The sequence below is a fragment of the Xenopus laevis genome, chromosome 3L (assembly GCF_017654675.1).
Source record: "Xenopus laevis strain J_2021 chromosome 3L, Xenopus_laevis_v10.1, whole genome shotgun sequence".
Lineage (NCBI taxonomy): Eukaryota > Metazoa > Chordata > Amphibia > Anura > Pipidae > Xenopus > Xenopus laevis.
In genome coordinates, this window is record NC_054375.1 from 110,515,990 (window position 1) to 110,535,641 (window position 19,652).

Consider the following 19,652-nt stretch of genomic DNA (forward strand, 5'->3'; position numbering starts at 1 on the left):
TAATGTGGCCCATTTATATAATAAACAACAATTTGAAGATACATTAGGCTCCCTGTTAAAAATAAAAGACTCTAGAATCTCTATGTATACCTTATATTAGTGCATGTTTCCTAAAGTGCCTTGGGGAGGGCAGCAGGTGCAGTGCAAAACACCCATGGGCATGTACCCTGATGGGATATATAGTGAATAAAGTACCCCCTATTGTAAAATATAAGGATATTATAAGTCACCGAGGAATTCCATGACCATATAAATTTTATACAGGTCATGGAACTCCGAGGTTACTTCTAATATCCTCATATTTTCCAACAAGGGGTACTTTATTTATTATAATACACAAGTTTTAGTGAGTCATGTGACAAAAATTACATCAGAACTCACTGTTATAACTGATGACATCACTAGTCACGTTTATAAGGATATAATTTACAGGATATTCATGGCTCTTGTGTATTATATAGATATAGTACACAGTAATGCTTATTATTCTGCATTAATGTAAACTACTAGATTATAGTTATCCTTTGGTACCACTGACGTATCTATAGAACAAGCAGACTGTGGGGTCTGCTCTCTCTATAATTGTTTGATTAAATGCTCTTCCAGCCGCTCTCCTACTTAATGCTGTGCAAGTGTAGAGGGAGTGAGTGAGAGGAGCTGTCAGGCAGACTTATGTTTAGTAGTGGGGGTCCTGTGCATGATAGGCCTCTTCTATGATTTCTTTGCAGTGGGGCCTGACGCTTCTTAGTTACGCCACAGTTTAGAACACCTTTCAGTCTGTTAAATTCAGAAAATGGTCCTGTCTCACCCTCAGGAAACAGTGTAAATATAGTGAGTAAACAGACTAATACTACACTAGATTTACACTTGCATTACATAATGTGCCAGCACTGTGGCTCTGGTATTTCAGCTTTAAATATCTGCAATTAGACCACACCTTTGCTGCACATTCTCTCTTTCTACCTTGGAAGATGTTTGCACAATCTTATTAGTCAAAAGTGCCTGACAATGAGTTCATGACTGGGGGTGGCAGTTAGCTTGGGAGGCCAGATAAGGGCCAGTGAGTGAAATGGCCTTACCCCGATTTAACCACAAATGAACCATTATAATGAAAACTTTATAGCTGGCTTTTTCAATTTTGGATGAATAACTTTTCCCCTGTGCTGCTCTCTTGTCTTTTAAGTGGCACTTAGAGCTGAGAAAGCTGCCAGCCAATAATATCCAGGTGTAACTGGTCCTGAACATGAAATCTATCACTGTGCTTTCTTTCCAACAAAAAATGCAAATTGTACAAAAACTGTAAACCCCAATTTACCATGTGTAGTAAAAAAAAAAAAACCCCAGTGAAACAGTTGCCAGTGTGTGGCTTCCTGGATAGAGCACAACTAGCAGCCTCGCCCGCTCTCTTACTAATCACTGTTACTGTACTACAGTCACGTGATGGCAACGCTCAGCTGTGTTTGATATCAGCGTGACTCTGCACATTTCGCCGTCGGCTTCCGCCGCTTCCCCGCACCTTTAAAAGGGAGCCTGCCCTTCAGTCCTGCAATATTAGAGAGCCGAAGCGCAATGCAGAAGGAGTCTGGTACCATGAAGATCCATGTCGAGTACTGGTAAATATGCCCTCTTGCTCTTACCGTTGTGTTGCACAGGCATTCTGCCCGATACTATGTATAATCTTAAGGGGGATTTCATTAACATTTGTGCCCTCTTACTCTATGGAAATTGATCATGTAACCATATTCTATTAAAATGCTGGGGAGACAGGGGTTAAAGAGAGATTATTTGGGCATTTCTTACACCCCCTGGGTTGGAGATTCTTTAAAGGGGTAGTTCACCTTTACGGTAACTCTTATTGTTATAGAACAGCCAATTCTAAGCAATTTTTCAATTGGTTTTCATTATATATATTTTTTTTAGCTTTATAATTATTTGCCTCTTTCTTTTGACTCTTTGCAGCTTTCAAATGGGGGTCACTGACTCCATCTAAAAAACTTATGTAAGGCTACACCTTTATTGTTATTGCTACTTTTTTTAATTACTCTTTCTTGTCATATTCCAGTCTTATTCAAATCAAGGCATGGTTGCTAGGGTAATTTGGACCTTAGCAACCATCTTAAAATGCAAATTGAACAGCTGCCGAATAAAAAGCTGAATAACTCAAAAACCTTAAATGATAAAAAAGGAAAACCAATTGCAAATTTTCTCAGAATATCCCTCTCTACATCATGCATCTATCGATTAGGCGGCGCACTCAGGAGCCCTCTCGAAAATAGAATCGCTCGCTTTCAATTCACGGATAAAACTGGTTTTCTTTATTTAATTCATGGATAAAACAGGTTTTCTTTATTTAAACATCTTGGTACACCAAAATCACAGCACCATCATGGTGCTGTGATTTTGGTGTACCGAGATGTTTAAATAAAGAAAACCTGTTTTATCCATGAATTGAAAGTGAGCGATTCTGTTTTAGAGAGGGCTCCTGAATGCACCGCATAATCAATAGTTGCATGCTGTGAATACGTTTCCCTTAGTGACGCAGTCAGGGCGGCAGCACCTGAGTCACAACACAGTTCGGGTAAGAATTTATATAAGATTACCTTGCGGGTGCGTGGGGAGTTGATACCACTCCAGTAACATAGCGTAAGGTCCGGGGCTGAAGGCACCCGGGCCACAAAGCGAAAACTTTGAACGAGTCAGAACAATAGTCAAGAGAATACCGGGAACTGATGTTACGAATTTTAGATTAATTGAGGAAATCCCTGATATAGCGCTGGATGTGTGTTTTTGTATATTCAAGCAGTCCCTCTCTACATCATACTAAAAGTTATTTTAAAGTTGAACAACCCCTTTAAGAGCACAGCACAGTTACCGAAGAGGTGTTTTATTCACCTGAAATGCGAACAGTATAGGAAGTTACGTTCTGTCTATTGACAAAGAAATTCACTGCGAGTCATGCTGATTATTCATTGAGATGAGCTCCACCCAAAACCTTTTTTTTTTTTTTTTTTTTACATAATGAAAATAAAAAAAGGAAACCATTATAAGGAAAAAGCTCTAGTGGGCCCCGCCGGCCCAGATCTGCCACCTGGATTTCTTCCGCGCTTCTGCCTCAGGGCCCCCCTCCAGACCCTGAGGGCTACCGCCTCAGGTCCTCCTGTCTGGCAACCGCGGTGACACTCGTTTACGCACAGCTTTTTGCAGCGACCAAACAATGCGTACGCTGCCGCTATTTTGAGTCTATTCTTCTGGGTTCATTGCCCTTTGTAGGCTTTTAGGCATTTAAATAGATAAAGTTCCTGTACCTTAAGAGCCCATTCTTTTATTGAGGGGATTCTTTCTGATCTCTAGTATCTGGGTATTAATGCTTTTGCTACATTAATCATGGTTGAAATGCTTGATCATTTGTATTGTGCTGTAGACATGAGATTATGTAAACAAAACAAAAAAAAGTATGCTGAGTCGGTTATAGTCAAGTCGGTAAATTTAGGTAGTATATGTTTGGTTGCCGATTAGAATGGTTATATCTTAGGTCAGTTCCACGTGAGTGATTGTCCCTTTCTCTTGGTTACATCTCCAACAAACATCTGGAAATATTTTGGAGTTTTGTGGGAATTCTGTACCATTGTAGACAGGTACTACTTTCAATACTAATAACAGGGTGAAGAGACACAGAGCTACTAGTAGCATCTTCTTGTGACTACAAAATGGCATAAAAAATACCCTGCCATAGACAATGCTGCTAAACCACATGCAGTGTCTTGACAAAGCCAATTATTATAACTATAGTCTATTTTGTAGCTGTGCCTAGTAGCTGCTACTAGTAACTCAATGGGGCTCATTTATCAACACTGGGCAAATTTGCCCATGGGCAGTTACCTTTAGCAACCAATCAGTGATTAGCTTTTTAAAGCCAGCTGCAAGTAGAACAATAATTGCAGCAATTTGATTGGTTGCCGTGGTTTACTGCCCATGTGCAAATTTGCCCAGTGTTGATAAATGACCCCCAGTATGTCTTCACCCTTAGGGTAGGACTACACGGATGTTTTCGGCGTGTCGGATGAAGTCGCAACGTTGATCCGACACGACTGTCGGATGCAGACGCTGCGTCTGCATCTGACAGTTGTGTCGCGTCGGATCAGCGCTGCGACTTCATCCGATATTTCTATCTCTTACCTTATTTCCATTGCATGCGATTTGTCACAGCTCCTCGGATCGCGACGAAATCATACTTGTAGTCCTACCCTTGGAAATAACTTTAAACCCACTGATTATCTTTAATTAAATTCTGACCCTGTCCTCCAAAGCTCTCTCCCCTTACATGCTATATGCTCTTATGCTCCTCAACTTCTTACCACTTCTCACTCACTCAGGACTTTTAGCGTTCTACCCTTCTCTGGAATTCATTTTCACATTCCATCTGATGTTTTCTCAACCATTTATCCTTTACATTATCTTCCTTTCTTTAAAAAAAAAAAATACTAATATATATATATATATATATATATATATTAGTATTTTTTATATATATAACAATTTTTTTATTTTTTTTTTGAATTCCAGAATTGGAGGCAAGTTTTGGTTGTATAAAAACCAGGTGTACTGTAGGCTCCAGTCCACATAGGAACTTTTAGCATACTTGTGTTGCTCTTTAACTTTAATTTACATTTGTGGCTCACTGGTTAAAAATGTTGGGGATCCTGATCTAGTCCAACTTCGTCTTACTTTTTGGCACATCTTTGACTTATTGACTCCTGATCTTGCCCAACCCTGCATCTAGCGTCTCATGCCCTTTCTCCTTCTAGATAGCAAGCTTTAATGTACACAGCCCTTTTTACAAGCTCTATACATTTTTTGGGAGACAAGTTCTGAAATGAAACTAAGAGTGCCTTTATGCTGCAGCTTTCTGGTCAGACAAGTTGCCCATGATGTGCATGTGCAGTTTTGTGTAATTCTTTAGAGGCTCTAAGAAGAATCCTGAGCAGAAATAATAGAACCATAGAGAAAAAAAATCATTGATTAAAGACACTCACTTCTTGCTAGTGATTCAGTAGAAACAGAACACTAAAGTCAACCTGGTGTTTATTTTTGTATCTTTCAGTGGAAGGTGAGGGTATGGGGCCTGTTATCAGGAGCTTGCATCTGAACTCAAGAAGCATGTGCCTGAAGCGGTGATCACCGGTGGTGTAGGAAGAACTGGTAAGTAACTGACCATAGTCCTCATACTTCCTTTTTTTAATTTTTTTTTAATGCTGGGGAAACTTGTTCTATTTTGCCCTACTGTGCAAGGCTGCATTCTCTAAGAGATTGCAAAGTCCAAAACAAGCCCACAGCTCCATGGTTGGGGCATGGATAACTTCTATCTTCTGCATCATGTAGGAGTCTCAAGGCAGAAGCATGAGGAAACCCTGTACTGAATCACTTGTCCAGGTCCCTCTTGTGTCAGTACTGTACTGTGCTCTGCCTATGTGCCAAATTTTCAATTTGATGTAGCGTTTGTGCCCTGCCAATAGTTGTGTATGGACTCTAAAGGGCACAATATTAAAACCATGGAGGGGAAACAAAAATAAAACACATACTTACCCTAGCCTAAAACAAAATTGTATTCACACATATTCACTTTTGTTCAGATGCTAAAACTAAACTAGAAATTAATCTTTTCTTCTTCAGGGAGCTTTGAAATCACAGTAAATGGGGATCTGATCTTCTCGAAACTGGAATGTGGTGGATTTCCTTATGGTGAAGATGTAAGTCTGCAGGGTGGAACATTTGCACCACTTATAATAACCTTCCTCTATCTGTGCTCTTACTGTATTCATGTAGTAAGTATTAATAGGTATGTTATTATAGGATGTAAATCTGGAGCACTTTTCTAATAGTGGGGTTAATGTGACTGCAGGTGTAGGAAGCAGGATACTGCGGTTGCCAGGAGAGGGGGCTCTAATACTGGGAGACTCAAAACAATTGGGAGTATTAACACATCTGGACAAACACTCAGTCAGACATGTATGCAGGAAAGTGGCCTAAATTTTTGATGTTTTATGTTTGTAGATTGTGGAAATAGTGATGAAAATGAAGCAAGGCAAAAGTGCAGAGAAAGCAACTAGGAACAAGAAGACATGCTCCATCCAGTGAGGTGCCCCATGAGGGGAAGAGTGAGGATCTGAGTGGATTACAGTCTGGAGCAGGCTCTGCTAATGACTGGTTTTCTTAAAAGATAGAGGAACCCATGACCAATATTAGAATCTGTTCCTTTCTGCTGTAATTCACCAGTTTCTGTAAAAAATTTCCAATAAATCTTTTTCCCACTTATGGTACGTCTGTTTGTCCATAACCATGCATACTGACATACTGTGTCACGGCAAGGTTTGCCACCTTGTGCTGGGAAATACTGGCTGGACAATGGTGCAAGGGGTGGGACCTGCTGGGGTTAGACTGATTTAAAAGTGGGTGTTGCTATGGCCTAGTTGCTATGGCCTAGCTGCTGTGGATCCGGAAAAGACTAGACGAGTAGGGTGTGCAGCTGCCCTTCACAAGTTCAGAAAAAGAAATCGGTAAATGAAATCTTGGCCAAAGGCAGGTGGGAAGTGGAACACATTGGAGTGGATACAGAGGTCTACAAAAGTTGCTTAAATAATTATTTCATGGGAAGCCATAGTTTTGAAAAACTCATCTGTTAAAATGCTGCACACGATTTTTTTTTTTTTCTTCTAATTTGTTTGAAATCTGACAGGGGGCTAGACATGTTGGTTCCCAGGTATCCATTCCTCAGCCATGTGACTTGTGCTGTGATCAACTTGTCTGTCTTTACTGCAAGATGGAGTGACTTCACTGTCCACCCTTTCTCCCCCAGCAGCCTATCAATAAACAGTGCCCTTACACCTCAGTTAAAGGATTCAGCTGCCTGAACTGTTTGGGCCAGGACACAAGTGCATTGGATTGGCTGCTCTCAGCTTTTTTTTTTTTTTTACCCAGGTCTGTTGAGCTGCAATAAGAAGTGTAGGGTCTGCCTTCAGGCATTTCTCCGCCAGCTAAAATCCACTGTGGAAAAACTGCCATGTGCCATTAGCCTAAATAATCTTAAACAGTAAAGGATACATAGATATAATATGCACTTTTAAATAATGGTACATTGACTTCTGTGAACTAGATCATAAATATATTATACAGTGAGGGGCAACAGAAGTTGCACTTAAAATAGAGTAAGAGTGTAGGGACAGCGCAAATACATTACAATTGGAAATTTTAGACCCAAACACACTAAATACAATGAGGCAATGATTACAGACACCAATGACCCCCCACAGGGCCACAGCACACCGGAGGTGAGTCAACCGCAATAAACCTCCTCTTGTATGGGTGACTAATGTCCTGTAAATGTGGCAATAAAGTGAATTGCCAGTGTTAAAACGTATTCCTTCTTAAGTAACTTTAGAAACCCATAGCACTGCATATGTTTACCACTGGCAATTCACTTTAATCTCCTGTCAATACTTTCCCACTGGGTGTAGTCACTTGCAGAAGATACAGTATTTAAAGTGGGCAACTAATCTCCTGCTGTGCCCATAGGCTAGGGCCACACCATGTGCTTCTCAGCTTGCAGATAAATTCAGGCCAAGAATCTGCCGCATCTCCCTGCTCCCGAGTGGAGATAAGTTCTGGGTACAGGGAGGGGATTCTGTTTGGTGTGGCCCCCAGCCTTACCCTTCCAAGAACCAAGTTTCCTGAAGGCTGGAGAACATTTTTGCACTGTAGAGATCAAAATAGTTAGAAATAATTTACATTGCTAAACGTGCTCCCAGGAGACATTTAGGAGAAACCCTGTTTTGGTAATACAGGTATGGGACCTGTTCTCCAGAATGCTCGGGACATGGGGTTTTCCGGATAATGGATCTTAATTTGGATCATCATACCTGCTAGAAAATCATGCAAACATTAAATTCAATAAACTGGTTCTGCTTTTAATAAGGATTAATTATATATTAGTATCAAGTACAAGTTACTGTTATCACAGAGAAAAAGGAAATTATTTTTAAAAACTAGGATTATTTGTTTATAACGGATCCCATAGCTGTATACAACTAATAAAAATCATGATTGCAACCCCCTTTTTGCATCATTATAAAGAACTGCTACTCTAGCCAAACACCCATTTGCACAAAATAGGTCTCCCCAGATAAAAAGATTAGCTCACATCGGGAAATTGCGCATACAAGGATACCTTCAAACTGTCAACTAGTGATTTCTTTCATAAACAGCACTGCATCTCCGATAGGAATCCAACCACATTTGTGATTCAGTTACATGTAAAATCATTTCTAAATCTATGTGTCTTGGGGAAAAAGTGAAACAACAAAGGAAACTTGTTTGATAAAATTTATTTCTAGAGAAAAAAAGTGCACAAATTAGCAAAAGATAAATTTACAAAATAAAGAACTGAAATATGGGAATAAAGCCTCTCTATTTATATTTGCCAAGTCAATTTCAGATAAACAGAATTTAAAAGGCATAGCAAACTTCGGTTCTCCAAATGGATGTGCCTACAGCGAGATATTTTAAGCTTCCTAGAGTGACGCCCCATCTATAAAGGGGCTGTCTGGTTTGATATATCGGATGGATATTTGAAGACTGAGCTCAGAAGGTAGGAGGCATCCTTTTGTATAAAGGCAGACACACGGTTTTGTTATATACACTGCAATACTGTGTAATGTGCAGTCACTGTAATCTAATACATGCCAACTCCACTCACATTTGCTCTATTTCACAGTAGGGAAGCTCAGATTAAAATGGGGGAGAAATGATCACTACTGGAGGAGAGGAAAAGCTAAATATATTTAATACAGACATGGTCAAGGCAAATGTATCTATTTGCTGGATAGATTTAAGTATACACGGTTATATTTCAAATGTGTGCAATTTGTAATTGTTACTATTGATTTGTTGGCTAGAACGCATCTTTTTTTGCCAGACGTCTAAATATATTAATCATGTAGCGATCCCCCCCAAGTGCTGGCTTTCCAAGACAGATGTGTTGTTAAGCTGAAATCTCAAGGCCCCGGAGATCCAAGGAGGTGTAAAAGAGCATATAAGCTGCTGAAGTCTTCACAGATGATACAGATATGTCGGAAACGTCATGGTCATCAAATTTAAACCATCGCTGTTTCAGTGCATTCTTGCAATAAGCTGTATAGTGTCCACCATCCAAACCTCCGTAGTGATTCTGAGAAAGAAATGTATTTTCAGATTACAGTCATATCAGCCCTGCTCAGGTACATCCCTATTTGCATTACAAACTTTGTAGATATACATAGTGTCCGACTGGGCTGGCGGGACCCCGGGAACCGAACCCCATGGTCCCCGCTGACCCAGGCCCACTTCTCCTGCCAGGACCATCCCCTCTCCTCTCCCCCGGCTGGACCAGATTACAGATCTAAAATAAGTAGGAGGCAAGTGCCACTGTGCGTGGGGTGGGGGTGGAAGGTTGGGCTCTGGGAGGAGGGCCCTTAAAGTCACACTTCCTGTGGGCCCTGGACGCCGCAGTCTGTGCTATCCCCATAAAACAGAAATGTAAAATTTGCAGGGCAGGCACTTAGGTACTAGAGATTATACAATTTAGAGCAGATAAGTGGTAAAAAAGTAGTAAGAGTACAGTAGATAAATGAAAGGTAGTACATTCCCCAGATGGGAGAATTAGAGGCTTCAAGGTCGATTGTAAATACAGAAGCCTTTCACCAATCCCTCCTTGCCTTGTTTCATGTTGAAGTGATGGATTATGGAACTTAAAGTCCATTTACTTTCCATGGTGGCCAGTGATTTTCCTGTCGCTTCAAAATGTTAGATGGTAAGAGAGGGCTTAAATTACTCCTAATATGGGTACGATGTAGAAGTAGTCTCTGGGAGTCAGGGGCAGCCCATCATGGTTTCCTCTCAGTTTGAGAAATCTTATATGTCATAAATATTTCAGTCTATGCAATTTTTTTTTAAAGGGCACCTATCACAGCCAAAATCAAACACATATTAACAATCTGACCAGTACAAGCTAAACACGTTTAATCAAACCACATATATAGTTTTTTGAAAAACTGCAGGTTTTAAAAAAATCTCTTACTTTGTCAAATGGGTTCTTTCACTGAGGGAGGCCATACTGAGACTATAACAGAGACTATAATATGAAAATTTCAGGAGCATGTTCATTGTAACACTGCTTTGAGTATTCTACCCAGAATGCCTTGTTTTAGTAAACTCCTCCACTAGAAGTATCAGGAGATTTCCCGGCCTATCTTGTCCCCTGCTGGTGATGTTATTATGCAAATGAAGGGCACACACTAACTTCCAGCAGGTGGCAGCACTACTGAACAGCAGCTAACACAGAGGTTTGGCTGATTTGAAAATAGCTTAGAAGGGTTGATAACAACAAGGAATTTCAACTGAGCATGTGCGAGATTTGAGAGCTGCAGTTGGCTGGGAAGATATAGGTAGGAGGAGCCAGTGAAATCCAAGATGGCTGCCTCAGCTAGAACTGCAGGGGAGATAGGGGAGATCTTGCAGAAGGAATAGTGAGCTGATCATTTACATTATACAAAAATTCTGTTTTAAGAATCGGATTTCTTGAACCTTCACATAGTGTATTTGCTTAGTAAATGATTTTGGTCATGATTGGTGCCCTTTAATAAAATCATAACTGAGTGAACAAAAGGGGAGATCATTTTAAAAAGTTTCCATGATAGGTCCTTAAATAGCAAATGACATACATATCAAACAGATTCATTTTCATATTATTAAATGCTACTGAAATGGTGAACGGTCTTGCAAAGCCCAGTAATGTTACTCACCGATACTCCAAATAAATTGTATTTTTTTGAACTCTTTGGGCCAATGACGTATGGTGAAAGGTCTAAGCTTTCCAAGGGAAAATCAACATAAGCTTGGAGTTTCTGCCTCCACCTTCCTTCAAATGAAAAGCTTTTGGCAACAAAGACAAAACAAGAAATTATATATTAGAACATTGGAGAAGGAACTTGTTTAAAGGAGAATTTGACCCTAACGTTAAAAAACCCTACCCCTACCCTAGAGTCCTACGCAGAACCAATTTGTTATAACCGACCCACAACCCGAAAACCACACCCGGACCCGCATACTTACCCGCTTGGACCCACTACCCAACACGCAAGTACCTTGTCCACAACCCGACCTGCTGACCATCAAGAAACAGGAAGTGCAGTCATTGTAAACCAGAAGTGGCACCAAGTGCTGTCTTAAACCGGAAGGGACATCATTGAAAGTAGGCGTGATCAGAAAAAAAAGAGTAAAACTCGCTATTGGGAAGATCTGCGTCCCGAACCGCGACCCGCAAACCCGAAGAACCGCGTCTATAGCCGCTCCCAAAAATTCTACCGGCAACCCGCAGGGTACCGCAGGTTTTTGCGGGTAACCAACCCGCTGCAGGACTCTACCCTACATAGACCCCCCCTCCCTCCTCCCCCCAGCCTAAATGTTACCCCGGGCAATTGCCCCTAACTTTTTACTTCCCTATCGGTGCAGATTCAGGCATCGGAGTTCACGGACGCCATCTTCTTCTCTTCGGAACGAGACCGGGTGGCGTGCACAATCGGAGCAATTTTCTGTTTCGTGACAACTGTACATGCTCTGAAACTCACGAAAATTGCAGAAGCGACGGTTTCAGTCTGAAGATTACCAAAGCGGCTGAAGATGGCGCCCGTGAACTCCGATGCTTGAATCTTCACTGAGGGGTAAGTAAAAGGTTAGGGTAACACTGGGGGGAGGAGGGAGGGGGGTCTATGTAGGGTAGGGTTTTTTTAACGGCTGAATCTAGGATTCGGTTCGGGATTCGGCCTTTTTCAGCAGGATTCGGCCAAATCCTTCTGTCTGGCCGAACCAAATCCTAATTTGGTTGCATATGCAAATTAGGGGTGCGGAGGGAAATCGCGTGACTTTTCATCACAAAACAAGGAAGTCAATTTTTTCCCCTTCCCACCCCTAATGTGCCTATGCAAATTAGGGTTCGGATTTGGTTCGGTATTCGGCCGAATCCAAAATAGTGGATTCGGTGCATCCCTACTTTAAACGGTGTTTGTTGCAACAGCAAATCAACAAGTATAGTTTGTCCAAGAAATCGCAAAGATTTACCGTTTTAAGTGCACTAGAAGAATTGGCGGAAGCTTCCAAATTTCTATTTTTTTCGTAGCAACCCTCTGAGTTTTACAGTTACTGCAATCAAATCTATTACTATCTGTGAGTTTCTCTTCCTTGGCAAATGCTTTAATGCAATCCTGTAAACAACATAAAAAATGGATAGTTTGTTCATAATAATACAAATAAAATATTCCCTGTACATGGAAAGGCATGTTTATCAAAATTTAAGCATGAAATTTTAGAAAACTCAAACAGTTTCCTATTTATTAAAAACTCAAATTTAAAAAACTTGATAGAATAAAAGCTTTTAACTGCCAAAGTTTTACATTAGAGTTTTTAAAGTTTTTTGGGCTTACCAGTCATTCTAGTTTTTGAAACTATAATTCAAATTTGTGACGTTTTGTACAAACAATTCAAATTGCTCAATTGCGGTTCAAATGTGAACAATCAGCCCCATAGTGTATTTTTACCTTATTTGATTATAAGAAATCCTTAATTGATAGAAGGCCTTAAAGGTGACCTAAACCCAGAATACTTGGTGGGTGCCTTCTTGGGCCACTTCAGCTTCCGTTTTCTGCAATCACCAACCCTATATACAGTGGTGTGAAAAACTATTTGCCCCCTTCCTGATTTCTTATTCTTTTGCATGTTTGTCACACTTAAATGTTTCTGCTCATCAAAAACTGTTAACTATTAGTCAAAGATAACATAATTGAACACAAAATGCAGTTTTTAAATGAAGGTTTACGTTATTAAGGGAGAAAAAAACTCCAAATCTACATGGGCCTGTGTGAAAAAGTGATTGCCCCCCTTGTTAAAAAATAACTTAACTGTGGTTTATCACACCTGAGTTCAATTTCAAAGGTTATTAAGCCATTTCTAAAGCTTTGGGACTCCAGCGAACCACAGTGAGAGCCATTATCCACAAATGGCAAAAACATGGAACAGTGGTGAACCTTCCCAGGAGTGGCCGGCCGACCAAAATTACCCCAAGAGCGTAGAGACAACTGATCCGAGAGGCCACAAAAGACCCCAGGACAACATCTAAAGAACTGCAGGCCTCACTTGCCTCAATTAAGGTCAGTGTTCACGACTCCACCATAAGAAAGAGACTGGGCAAAAACGGCCTGCATGGCAGATTTCCAAGGCGCAAACCACTTTTAAGCAAAAAGAACATTAAGGCTCGTCTCAATTTTGCTAAAAAACATCTCAATGATTGCCAAGACTTTTGGGAAAATACCTTGTGGACCGACGAGACAAAAGTTGAACTTTTTGGAAGGTGCGCGTCCCGTTACATCTGGCGTAAAAGTAACACAGCATTTCAGAAAAAGAACATCATACCAACAGTAAAATATGGTGGTGGTAGTGTGATGGTCTGGGGTTGTTTTGCTGCTTCAGGACCTGGAAGACTTGCTGTGATAGATGGAACCATGAATTCTACTGTCTACCAAAAAATCCTGAAGGAGAATGTCCGGCCATCTGTTCGTCAACTCAAGCTGAAGCGATCTTGGGTGCTGCAGCAGGACAATGACCCAAAACACACCAGCAAATCCACCTCTGAATGGCTGAAGAAAAACAAAATGAAGACTTTGGAGTGGCCTAGTCAAAGTCCTGACCTGAATCCTATTGAGATGTTGTGGCATGACCTTAAAAAGGCGGTTCATGCTAGAAAACCCTCAAATAAAGCTGAATTACAACAATTCTGCAAAGATGAGTGGGCCAAAATTCCTCTAGAGCGCTGTAAAAGACTCGTTGCAAGTTATCGCAAACGCTTGATTGCAGTTATTGCTGCTAAGGGTGGCCCAACCAGTTATTAGGTTCAGGGGGCAATTACTTTTTCACACAGGTTTGGATTTCTTTTCTCCCTAAATAATAAAAACCCTCATTTAAAAACTGCATTTTGTGTTTACTTGTGTTATCTTTGACTAATAGTTAAATGTGTTTGATGATCAGAAACATTTTGTGTGACAAACATGCAAAAGAATAAGAAATCAGGAAGGGGGCAAATAGTTTTTCACACCACTGTATGTGCAGTCAAAGCCAGGTCTAAACTGGCATCAGCTGCACATACACAGAAGACTGGAAAAAAAGAAAACCTGAAGTGGTGCAAGATGGTGCTCACCATCTCTGCTGTGCTACTGTGATTTTCAGAACAAGGTACAGCAAATAGACACATTCACAATGTTCCTAATTGTAAAGTTCGGGAGGGTGGAGGACGCCCAGGTAATTAACCTGCGTTATTGTAAGCTTGTCCAGTTAAGATGTGATGCACTGTAAATGGTATCCCTTGGCAACAGTGTTATAAAAAAATTTGGACTTTTTTGTTACAAACTCCCTTTTCCTGAAGTCCAGTGGTTGCCCAATTCACTTTCACAGGAACATGGCATAATAAACCTGAATTGGCCCAACCCCCACCAAAAATCCTTGAGTGGGATGCGAATGGCAATGGGTGAAGCCTGGCTCGGTAAAGAATGAACAATAACATAACAGCAACACAACAGATGCATTAATTAAAATACTAGGGAAAAATTAGGGAACCTGCATTTTATGCTAAATACAAACCCCCATTTCTCTGTCAGAGGAAAGGGGACGAAAAAGTGCATGTGTAATGCAAATTAACCATTAGAAAACACTTCAACATTAGCTGACGTTAGCACCTCAATATCTACGATGTTGTGTGGCCCTGCACAAAAGGCTCACCAAAGCTCCTCCTTGGCCTAACCAAGAGGCTTCTTCATCCTAAGCAGAATGAGCTGCAATCTGGCAGGTCCTGGGAGGACTGAGGCAGTTGGCAAATTAACTGTTCAGCATACAACATTATGGCACAAATATGCTCCAAATTATTTTCTTGTGAAGTGGAAACAAACTTTCTGCAGAATGCCAAATGCATAACAGGCGACCAAAGTTACACACAGAGGCCAGTCTGGACCCTCTTGACCCCCCTCTCCAAAGTCCTTTGTGCTAGACAAATTTCTCCATTAGAAACAAAGTTCTATGTCTTGTGAAGGACCTTGGCTTTTTTTTTTTTTTTGAAAAAGGAAAAATATTTGAGAAAAGTCAATGCATCGATGGAGCACAGTTTGCGGTCCCTTCCTTATGAGTTTGAAGAAGTCTTCCAAAAAAAAAAAAAATCGCCTTTGAGGCTTATCGCTGTCAGAATTTAAGTCATTCTTACCTGCACCCCAGAAGGTCGAAGAAATGAAAAGTATAAGGTTAATTAATAACCTGTATTACCATAACGAAATGAATTAGAGCATCGAACTCCAGGGAAATTTTACTCCACAAAAGGAAAAAATGATGACGTAGCATTTCCAACAAGCAACACAAGAGACAAGGCCAGATTTTGGATGGACCTTACCTAGAACCCTTTATGATGGGTCTTACAGGGACGGTTTCTGCCTCACAAGAGATAGTGGAGTCTAGTTTAGGAGATGTTTTAAACTACATCAGAAAGGGCTGGAGTTGGCCACATTTAACTCTAGTTAGTGATCCCTGAATCCCCAAGGTACAACAGGTAAAAGAATGTTTATTTCGCTATACCAATTTTTTTTAGCGAACCTTTAGACACCTTGTTTCAATATCATTAAATGTACAGTTACAGTCTAGATTGTTCTGCATATAGTGGTGAATAAAGGTGTTGGGACGGTGCACTGTGTAGCATGCACAACTGTTGCTCTTTATCACTTGGATAGGGTACGCTCTCTTTTAAATCAGTTACATATAAAAACCAGATCAGTTACCTTAAGAGAACATTTGCTTGTTGATGGAAGTGGTAGAGATAAATACATGAATGCCTCAAATGTTCTGGATTTTTTCTGGCATGTTAGACACTGCACAGTTGATTTAAACTGGCCTTGGAAAAGTGAAACAATGATTGATTCATTGAGTTGCTTGTGTTTGTACCATGCAGAATCTGCAGCTTGGGAGTCACTTAAATGGTCATTGTTCTCTTCTTTTTGCCTTTTCCGATTGTCCGCCTTGAAATAAAGAGACAAATTGGATTATTCATGGATTCAAATGGAAAAAATCCTTCTACGTTTTATCTTTATAGGAAGTATTTCAGATAAGTTCTGCAGTTAACCCAAACAAATACTTGTCAATATGGGTTGCTTTCAAATGACATTAAGTGTTGCGGGAAGCTGAAATGCTTTCATAGTGCAGAAGAATACTTTTTTGAAGCTAAGGCTAGAGGCATACTAGCTGGTTTCTGCACCTGCATACAAAATGTATACTTCTGTATCTGTGCACCAAAATCTGTCCTGTGAATGCTGATAGGCTGATGCTGTTCCTATCGGTGAATACATAAGAGAGAGTTGAAGTCAGTGGACTAATCTTTTCTCTGTCCAATGTGTCTTGAACTGCCTTAAATTGAAAAAAGTAGGCAAATTGAGCAAATGTGACTGAAACAAACAACCCCAAAAATAACAATGAAATGAACGATGTATAGGAGAATGCTATAGGGCAAGAATGAATGACAGTTTTAAGGGTTATTAAGTACTGTACAGGTGTGGGATCTGTTATCGAGAATGCTCGGGATCTGGGGGTTTCCGCATAAGGGGTCTTTCCGTAATTTGGATCTTCATGTCTTAAGTCTACTAAACATTAAATAAGCCCAACAGGCTTGTTTTGCTTCCAATAAGGATTAATTATATCTTAGTTTGGATCAAGTACAAGGTACTGTTTTATTATTACAGAGAAAATGAAATCATTTTAAAAATCTTGGATTATTTGATTATAATGGAGTCTATGGATGGCCTTTGTGTAAATCGGAGCTTTCTGGATAACGAATCCCATACCTGTATAGCAATCTAAGAAAAAAATGATGGGCATTTCCTGTACTGTACTATACTATATTTTTGCCAATAAAACACCTGTTTTATGGCAGGGATTCTAACTAAACGCTCAGCATCAGCTCTGTGGGTCTTTTAAGAGCTATGTCAGGATGATGATATATACAGCTTTTGCAAACCAGCTATACTGGGAAATGATTTCTAACCAGACTATAGGATCTGACAAAAAAAAACATTATCCAAAAAGCTCTGAATTACAGAAAGCCGTTTCCCATAGACTCCACTATAATCAAATAATCCACATTTTTAAAAATATTTTCCTTTTTCTCTGTAATTATAAAAATGACCTTGTACTTGAGCCAAACTAAGATATGATTAATCCTTATTGGAGGCAAAATCCGCCTATTGGGTTTATTTAATGATTTTCTTGTAGACTAAAGGTATGAAGATCTAAATTACAGAACGATCCTTTATCCAGAAATCTCCAGGTCCCAAGCATTCTGGATAACAGGTCTCATACCAGTACTTGCGTAGCCAACAGCCTTACAATTCCATATATCACAAAGCAGAGAGCAATGACTACAGCCTGGGATGACAAGTCTGAGAGTTACATATGTATTTTAACCTTAACATTCTTTTGTTATGTATTATTAAGGTACATTAATGCTCGATTAAAAACGCTCCAGTGCTGGGATACTGTAGTTTATGCCTTTTCTATTTATATTACACACAATCAAGGGTAAGGACGTTAGAATCTGGATCCATGATTGAGGTGTGGTGTTTGTCTCTTGGTTGGTAAATGATGTGGGTGTCCTTGGAACCACAATTCTCCAGGAGTGCAAACAAATAAAATATATCAAACCATACAGGACTGAGCAATCCAGTGACCTTTATATAGAATTCATTTGTACATGTGGGACAGATCACTACTAGATGACACACTAGGTCAGGAATGTATAATCACAAGAACATGATCTATAAGGCACATCTGTACAAGTCCATATTAAATGTATGTTTAATGAATAGTTCAATATAGAGAAGTAAACGAAGGAACAGAAAACGAGAAACTCAAGAAGAACAAAGTACATCCCCCATAACAGCAGGTAGTTGAGGTTTTGGGCAGAAACAAGAGCATATTCTGTGCATTACATAAACATATTTACAAATGTTTGACATGAAAAACAAAGATGTGAAGCTAATATGCCTCCCAATCTCTGCATGGGCTGGTATTACATATTACAAATCCAGAACACAGGACTAAAGAAGACTAGTGATTACAGTAGACTTAACTAGGAAACCAAGCAGAGTAAAAGATAAGTAGAAGAAGCGTGAATAGAAAGAGAAGTCATAACAACTATTATTGACAATAAAAAAAACAATATTTATTAGTATTGATCTAGTAAAACAAACATTCCACATTTTCATGCTAGGAAGAGGCACACCAAATAAAACAGGCACAAAAAAAAAGTTTTAGAACACTGCTGTCTACATCATACTAAAAGTATTTTTTATGGGAAATTGGCTCTTTAAATGAATTCCAATCTCAAGTGTGCCCTGCAGAATGTACCATAACTATAGCACATCTTCATGAGTGGTTAATGCAGGCATGAATTCCAGGACAGCCAGGGACTTTAGCCTGGTTGTAGATACATTATATAAGCATATCTGCATCTGATGCACTAATCTTGACACTCCTCAATGCTGCAGACTAAGGGACAGTGTTTGTCCAAAGTTTACTCTCTTTCTTTAGGCCCTCAGATACCAGAATATGTGAACGTGCAGAATTGCCATATGTGGTTGCAACGCACCTGAATGCAGGCACAATTTAACATGTCCAAAGGCCAGAGCCATAAAATTCCTCCCTCTATCACATTACCCTTAAAATGAGTGCCCTCTCTTCCATTGACACCTTCCATCTGTAAAATAGACTGTCAGCTCTTTGTACAATGCCATTTACCCTGTCAAGAAGAGTATATGCTCTTCCCCAGCTAGGAGTACCATCTCTTTAAAACATATTCTCCCTGAGTCACTTCTGTTAAAAACAATGAAAGTTTTTTAAAGTAATTAATTTCTAATGTACTGTTGCGCTTGGTTTCATAAAGACTACTATAGTTTATATAAATGAGTTGAGATAGGGGGCAGCCATTCAAAGGAGTAAGGCCCAGGTTTACATAACAGTTAAGTTAAGCTCTGTAGAATACAATGGGAACTTTCTACAATTTTTTTTTTTTTCAAGTTTTTTTATTTATTGGTTGCATCTTCAACATACAGAAATAAAGGATAGTTTTACAATAATATTCAGAGTGTACATTAATTGTTCACATGGATTGCACGACCCTTCACCAACAGGAGAGCCATCTTTGAATCAATAGTTTCCACAAATGAAGAGCAAATCCTTCTTTTTTATTTTTCATAACTCAAACAGGGGTGCGTGTGTGTGGGGGGGGGGGTGATTAAGGCCGTGTGAGTTTGCATTAGCAACTGTTCCCAGATATGTAGGTCATTTTGCTAACTAGATTCCTGGGGTGTGTTTGCATCAAGTCATATCAGCCCATACACCCCAGACTTTCTCAAATTTATCTGGGCAGCCTCTACTGATAACTTTCTACTATTTAACCTGCTCATTGTCTCCTTTTTTCAACCTAAATGGCTACCCCCATTGCTATACAGCAGCTTGTTTATATGAACTATAGTCGTGTTTCTAAAGCA

General features: G+C 39.9%; 2 protein-coding genes across 9 annotated transcripts in view; one reads left to right on the top strand and one right to left on the bottom strand.

Annotated features, from left to right (window-relative positions):
* Positions 1-1,426: 1,426 nt before the first annotated feature.
* selenow2.L (selenoprotein W 2 L homeolog) lies at positions 1,427-6,312 on the top strand. Its single transcript, NM_001354763.1, has 4 exons — positions 1,427-1,613; positions 5,102-5,199; positions 5,671-5,747; positions 6,052-6,312. Exons 1-4 carry the CDS (start codon positions 1,570-1,572, stop codon positions 6,133-6,135), a joined length of 303 nt encoding a protein of 100 aa, NP_001341692.1. The 5' UTR covers positions 1,427-1,569; the 3' UTR covers positions 6,136-6,312.
* A 2,051-nt stretch (positions 6,313-8,363) lies between these two features.
* usp8.L (ubiquitin specific peptidase 8 L homeolog) overlaps positions 8,364-19,652 on the bottom strand; it is a 34,679-nt gene continuing 23,390 nt past the window's right edge. For all 8 annotated transcript variants that reach the window (XM_018250719.1, XM_018250717.1, XM_018250716.1 and 5 more), the window contains 4 exon segments: positions 15,894-16,130; positions 12,148-12,290; positions 10,833-10,962; positions 8,364-9,220 (listed from right to left, as the gene is read on the bottom strand). In XM_018250719.1, the coding sequence (XP_018106208.1) occupies positions 9,035-9,220; positions 10,833-10,962; positions 12,148-12,290; positions 15,894-16,130 (696 nt within the window). In that variant the 3' untranslated portion in view covers positions 8,364-9,034.